Here is a 7,180-nt window from a genome sequence, read left to right on the forward strand (position 1 = left end):
TTCTGGAACCCTGTATTTGTGCATGATAGTATTTTATATGAAAACTCTGAAGAAACCAACAAAATTTTGCATCATAATTATCTGCAAGCAAGGCAAGGAAAAAAAGACTTTTTGGTTAAACTTTTCTAAAAAGATGTTTTGGTGGGTCGATAAATTTCATACTCGAAAGGATCCTCACTGAACAGGTCAATTAACGTTATGATAGCGGCGCAGCCGAATTTTTTTTCGACTGAACAGAATTTTCATGCAAATAATGATTGCGCTGGATTTCGACGCAAAAATCCTTTTTTTTAATTTCTTTATTAGTATCATTCCAAACATTACATTCATTTCTTATATCTAGATGTTCTGTGTTATTAGACAACATTATCATCCTAATTTGGTAAAACAAATTTAAGATTTGATTAACATTTTGTTAAATAAAAATAGTTGAAATAGGCTAAATTTTATGAACCTTCTAGTCGTCGCGCGGTTTGTCACCGTCAGAACCACCACGCTGCTGTTGTGAACGAAAAGCAAGGTTTTTTTCAACAGTGTTGTACAAAATACAACAGCGCGACGACTGAAGTGTTAAGAGAATTATAGAATCATCAAACCAAAGTGGTTAGTATGAACGAGTTGCCACCTGTGTATTGCACATGTGGACACGACGCCTTTGATATTCTGTTAATTTTGTATGAGACGTTGTATCATAAAGACATTAACCCACCCCTTCAGCGTTATGGAATTTGTACCTAAATGAGCTCTTATGCTTACATGGATTACTTGGAGTCACTTTTTTCAACCCACATTCTTGAAATCATCGATGGACGGCACTTCTCCGACATAACCGACGTCAGAACCTATCGTGGCGCTAACATTGACTCCGACCACTATCTGGTGATGGTGAACCTACGCATAAACTATCCGTCATCAATGATGTACGGTACTGACGCCTGCGCCGGCACAATCTCGAGCGGCTGAAACAACCGGATGTCGCCAATGCGTACGCGCAGCATCTTGAGGCAGCGTTGCCGGACGAGGGCGAGCTTGATAGGGCCCCTCTTGAGGACTGCTGGAGGACAGTCAAAGAAGCCATTAACGGCGCTGCCGAAAGCATTGTCGGATGTGTGGAACGGAGCTCAAGAAACGATTGGTTCGACGAGGAGTGCCAGGAGGTTTTAGAGGAGAAGAATGCAGCGCGGGCTGCAAAGCTGCAGCATGGTACGCGGCAAAACGTGGAACGATACAGACTGAAGCGGAAACAGCAAACCCGCCTATTCCGGGATAAAAAGCGCCGTCTGGAAGAGGTGGAATGCTAAGAGATGGAGTTGCTGTACCGTTCTCAAGAAACGCGGAAGTTCTATCAGAAGCTCAACACATCCCGTTGGCGAGGTTTTATCAAACTACAGACACCTCTCCACATCTCGATATCGAAGGGACCATCGAGATAGGGAGAGATCGAGACATAGAACAAATTTTTAACGAATACTAGATTGAAAACCACTCCGTTGCCAGGAAAATCAAAAACAGATGTCATTTCGTCTTCGCAAATTGTTTTGAATCTCTAAAATCTAGTCTAGTGACCTTTGATAATGGGCATATCGACATACGGAGAGAAAATTGGGAACGAAAATCACATCGAGATAGGGAGATATCGAGATATGGAGAGCGAAAATGTATGCAGAATGAAGGGACCGAAAAAATCATCGACATAGGGAGAGATATCGAGATGTAGAACATCGAGATGTGGAGAGTCGACTGTAATTGGTTTGGAACGCAAATATCAAATGCGGGAACACCAAATGCGGTGAGATTTTTAACAAGGAAGGCGAAGTCAAAATTTGATTTTGTTTGCTAGGTTGGCGGTGCTATGGATCATGGTTGCTAAGTATCCCTTTGTGTTACCGCATTTAAACCTCAGTAAGATTGAATTTGCATCACAAACGCAAACAGCAATAAAACCAAATAAATAAATAATAATTCTTGAAATCAAAGCAATCGATCAAATATTACAAACGATCAAATCACAGTAAACTAACAAAATTTAGCTAAAGTCGTTTGAATTTGAAAATAATGGACTCAGTTGGACAAAATCCTACCTTGCCTTCTGTGACGTGTTTATGGTAATATTTATGATAAATCTGTCACACAGTCACCTTATTAAAAATTCCTTATCATTTGTAGCACCACGGCTGTCCTCATCGTGATATTTGTCATGGTTGCGAACCTGCTTCTGAACATATGGCTTCTGTACAAAGTGATGGAAGTGGCCGACAAATCCCAAGAAGTTTAGCTTTCTCTATTCAAGAATTCCGATACTATTGTTTCGTTAATATTAAAGAATTATATTTAGTCCGTTTCTAGAAAGCCAACTTCTTCATCAGCAAGTACATGTGCTGATCGATTTCGAAGCCGTGCAGATTGTTGGCGTCGCCCTGGAGTCGCATCAGTAATCCGCCGAACGAAACGTATGCCGAAAGTCTGTTGGCCGATTCCAGCTGAGCGTCATCTCCTTCGATCCGGTAAACCTTCCCGAACATTACGTACTCGAAACTGTCCGCACGGGATCCCTCGATTTCCGCGGCATTGTACTCCATACTTGCTAAAATCCAATTGAAATCGCTTTTGTATTCGGGACCACAGGACGCAATATTACAGTTATATTCAATTTATAATTCAAACAAGGAACTTTTTCCACAACAACTTGGTAAAAAAACTATCAAATGTTGTATTGAATTTAAAATACTTTATGATGAACGAAGGTCACAGCTTTCATCTATTATACGACAATCATAAACTGTTTTGATGACCTTCATTATTGATAAAGTGTTTGGAAGTCGGTAAATGTATCATTTTGATAGATTAACTCGATGTTAAAACTGTGCCCTGTACGAATACGATTTTGAGTCACTGTAGCTGTGCACATCCATCTTACCAGGTGTTCCATCTTCGTGCAGAGTCGTGGCCAAAACCAGACGGAATTTGTCCCCCAGCTCCATCGGGTACAGCCAAGAGTTGATGTCCAGAATCAGGTCCATTTTGAAGGACTCCGATTCACAGTGTAACCGGCTGGCACGGTCGAATTTCTTGCCTTCCGGATCCATGTCCTTGACGTTGAAGATGTCCTCAAACAGAATTCCGGACATTGTGCTGGCTGATGATCAGTTGTGCAGATTGAGGTTACTTTTCCGGAAGGCCGGTCGCGTCGGAACAAAAGTTTGTGAAGTAATAACAATTAACTTATTTCACTACTTGTTCACTAAAGGTACAAAATTGCCTTTTTGCTTAAATTTCCAAGATTTTGCAGTGAAATTAATGAATAAAATGCTAGTCAATCAATCGCGCTTGAACGTTGTTTACAGACACGAATCGCAGTCGCACGCGATTTTGACGTTTGAAATGCCGATTCGATTATGCCGACAGCTTTCAAGGGGCGCTTGAATGGCATGAATGCAAACGATTACATCAAATCTGAATACGGCTTTTTACAAGCGCTAATGGCTGCCGCAAATAGGCTGGTATGGATCAGTCGATATGACGTTTGGCGTGGATCCGTTCAATATAAAACAAGCCAAACGTCAAATCGAATCCCTACAAGAAAGCGAGGCCATTTGCGACAGCCATTAGCGCTTTTAAAATGCTGGATAAGATTTTTTGAATTATAAAAATCAATTGTTTGGTACAAAAATAGAGCTAGGACTGCACAGCAAAAAATAATGTAATTTGCATCGACGTAATTCATGCCGATGTAACAAATATTCGATGTAACCGCTAATTTCAAGTACAAAATGACATATTTTTGATGTTATATTACATCGCTTCGAAATTACACAAAAATATCATTACCATTTTTCATCACATTGACATTGTGTAATATTCACATCTAAACTATATATATATTACACAGAAACAAATGCAACCAAGTCGTTCCGATATACCTTAGTAATATTACACAAATTCAATGCTATTTCGCATGCGTTACGAATGCAATAATAAGTCCCGCAACACTGCCCAGACTTTGTTTCGGTCGGTGTCTGACGAAGTGTCATGGCGTCAGATTCCGTGCGCGTTCGCATTAGATTTTTTTTCTCGAGTTTGCATGCAGATATTTCCTGCTATTAGGATAAATTTAATCAATAGTAAGTAAACATCTATTTAAGTATGATTTTAACAAACCTATAATAATTATTAATGGCCATTCAACATTGTTCATTCCAGGACAAAAATTCTTCCGAAATTTCTCGGAAGGTTTCCTTTAGGAGTTCCCTCAGGAGTTTCTAGAAGTACATCCAGGAGTTCCTCCAGAAATTGCTGCCCAAGTTCCTCCGGTAATTTCGCTAGGAGTTTCTCTTCGAATTCTTCATGAGTTTCTTCAACAACTTCTCCAGAAGTTCCTTCAGGAATTCCTCCAGGAGTGTCTTAGAAACTGCAGGATTCTTTTTCAGGAATTACTCCAGGATTTCTTCGATAAGTTCCTTAAGTGCCCTAAGAAATCAGCCAAGAATTCCTCTAGGAGTTCTCCATAAAATTTCACTAAGAGATGTTTTCCATTAATTTTTACAGGAATTCTTTTAATAGTACAGAAATTCCACCAGGAGTTCCTTCTGGAATTCGTTCAGGTGTTCCCACTGGAATTTCTACAAGAGTTCCTTTAGGAGATCTTTAAGGAACATCCCAGGGAATCCTACCAATTGCTCTTTCATGAATTCCTACAACAATTCAGGAATTCCTTCAGAAACAAAGGGATTTGAACAGTTATTTCTTTCATGAGTTCCATTGGGAATTCCTCATGTTTTTATCCTGGAATTCCAAGGATATCATTCATCTTCTCATTGAGGTAGTTAACAAACAAGCAATCAATAATAATAATCTCTAGAAGGGTGATAAAGATAAAGGCGCTCAGCTTCCGGCTTGCCCATTTAAACACTTTTTTTAATCGGTTCTCCCATCTTCTTGTCTGTGTGTTTTGTTTTAGGATGGCGGTAAAGGCCTCGTTAGAACGGTGCGTAATTTCGAGTCCCAAGAAGAGGTGGTCGTCGTTTACGGCAAAGGCACTGCTGGCAACTATTGGTGCGCGGACGCATACGATCTTCGAATCCTGGATAGTGTCCCGACCGGAATTAAACACGAGAGAACCTTGTACGAAAGATGCCGATAATTGCCATACGCTGGAAGTGTGCCGAGTGTAACAATTACGATCCGTGCTCGATCTGCTATCACGGAGATATGCATCATTTGAGGCATCGGTTGGATCGAATTCTGACGCCAAGTGGCGATAAAACGCTGTTGGAACCGCAACGCAAATTAAAAAAGATTGCAGTGCGGGGGATTTTTCCTGGGGCACGTGTTGTCCGAGGAGTCGATTGGCAGTGGGAAGATCAGGACGGTGGTAATGGCCGACGCGAAAAGGTCAATGTAATTCAGGACTGGTCTTCGGCTTCGACAAAATCAGCTGCAACAATTTGCTGTGGGTGATTTTGTCGAGATTTGCAGTGATTTGGAGAGGATCAAGTGGTGAGATTTGCTTTTTTTTGCCATGTCGAAGAACTTCTAAGTCTCAATTTCTAATTATAGGCATTTTCATCGGATGGATCAACGGCTGTTACTACAAATGGAGAACGATTGTCGGCACTTTTGGAAAAGTTTTTTGAACCACACGCGTCTGATGATACGACCGAAGAATTGGTGAAGGTAGCCGCCAATGGTGATGTTGCTAAGATTAAAGAATTTCTCTCCGGATCTTCCTCACAAAATGTCCTTTCATCTTCCACCAGCTCCCAGCATTCCTCCCAAGTGGTAAAAGTCGATGTTAACGGAGTCTATGCCAGTCACACGGCTCTGCAAGCGGCCAGCCAAAATGGTCACCTTTAGGAAATCCTTCAGGAATATCCCTGGGAATCCCACCATTATTTCTTTCAAGAATTCAGGAATTCCTTCAGAAATATAGGAATTCGACCAGTAGTTCCTTAAAAAATTCCTCCAGGATTGTTTCTTTCATGAGTTCCATTGAAAATTCCTTTGGGAATTCTTCCAGGAGTACTCCAGGATTTTATCCAGGAATTCCAAGTATAACTTTCAAGAATTCATCCAGGAATTTTACCAGGATTGCATTCAGGAATTCCTCCAAGAGTTCTTTCATAAATTGCTACAGAGATTCCTCCAGGAGTTGTTTCATAAATTGCTTTATGAATTTCACCAGGAATTCGTTTAGAAATACAGAAATTCTTAAAAATTCCACCAAGAGTTCCTTCAAAATTCATCCAGGATTTCCTCCAGAAATTCATACAAGGGTTCCTTTAGCAATTGCTCCAGGAACTCTTTCAGACATTATTTAATGAGTTGTACGGGGAACTCCATCAGGAGTTCCTCCAGCAGTTTTTCCAGGAAATAATCTCGGTTTTTTCCCATAAATTCCACAAGGTGTTTCCACAGGTATTCAACCAGAAATTCCTTTAAAAATATCCCCGAGAATTTTACCTAAAGTTCTTTCGTGAATTGATACAGGATTTCCATCAGCAGTTGCTTTAGGAATACGATCAGTAGTTTCTAAATAAATATTTCTAGAAAATTCTACAGAATTTCTTCAGAAATTCATCCAGGATACGTCCAGAAATTTCTTCAGAAGTTCCTCCAGGAGTGCAATTGGAATTTCTTTAGGAATTCTTTCAGTAGTTCCCCAGGATTTTATCCAGGAATTCCACTAGGTGTTTCTTCAAGAATTCCCTAAGAAAATCTTTCAAGAATTCCTCCAGGATTGGATTCAAAAATTCCACCAATAGTTCTTTTATAAATTGCTTCATAAATTCCCCCTTCAGTAATACAGGAATTACTCAAAAAAAACTTTAGAAATCCCCCCGGGAGTTCCCCAGAAATCCATCCAGGACATCCTTCAGGAGTTCCTGTAGGAATTGCTCCTGGCACTTTTTCACAAATTCTTTGGAAAGTTACTAGAGGAATTCTATCAGGAGTTTTTCCATGAATTAATCGTGGTATCTCCCTAGAATTCCACAAGGAGTTTCCCAAGAAATAATAACGGTTCTCTCCCAAGAACTCCACAAAGAGTTTCCACTAGAATTTCCAGGGTTTCTTCTGCAACTCCACCATAAGTTCCTTTAAAATTTCCTCCAGAAGCTTTTTTGGATATTCCTTCTTCAAAAATCCCTCCAGTAGTTCTTCTAGGAAGTCTTCAAAAATATCC

The 7,180-nt window shown here is 40.2% G+C and overlaps 1 protein-coding gene and 1 long non-coding RNA gene across 2 annotated transcripts; one reads left to right on the plus strand and one right to left on the minus strand.

Moving 5' to 3' along the window:
* Positions 1–1,817: 1,817 nt before the first annotated feature.
* LOC110679601 lies at positions 1,818–2,349 on the plus strand. The gene is made up of 2 exons (XR_002502626.1): positions 1,818–2,105; positions 2,167–2,349. It is a non-coding gene; the product is annotated as an uncharacterized LOC110679601 (long non-coding RNA).
* On the minus strand, positions 2,307–3,378 carry LOC5565447 (DNA-directed RNA polymerases I, II, and III subunit RPABC3). The gene is made up of 2 exons (XM_001649743.2): positions 2,918–3,378; positions 2,307–2,584 (listed from the first exon to the last, which is right to left on the minus strand). Exons 1-2 carry the CDS (start codon positions 3,126–3,128, stop codon positions 2,343–2,345), a joined length of 453 nt encoding a protein of 150 aa, XP_001649793.1. The 5' UTR covers positions 3,129–3,378; the 3' UTR covers positions 2,307–2,342.
* Between the last annotated feature and the right edge of the window lie 3,802 nt (positions 3,379–7,180).

The sequence above is a fragment of the Aedes aegypti genome, chromosome 3, assembly GCF_002204515.2.
Source record: "Aedes aegypti strain LVP_AGWG chromosome 3, AaegL5.0 Primary Assembly, whole genome shotgun sequence".
NCBI classification, from domain to species: domain Eukaryota; kingdom Metazoa; phylum Arthropoda; class Insecta; order Diptera; family Culicidae; genus Aedes; species Aedes aegypti.

What these genes read in the sequence shown, in the direction of transcription:
- LOC5565447 (XM_001649743.2), bottom strand. Translation starts at nt 3,128, where the DNA reads ATGTCCGGAATTCTGTTTGAGGACATCTTCAACGTCAAGGACATGGAT. An exon ending in GCACGAAGATGGAACACCTG is followed by an intron (nt 2,585 to 2,917) that starts GTAAGATGGATG and finishes ATTGGATTTTAG; the next exon opens with CAAGTATGGAGTACAATGCC.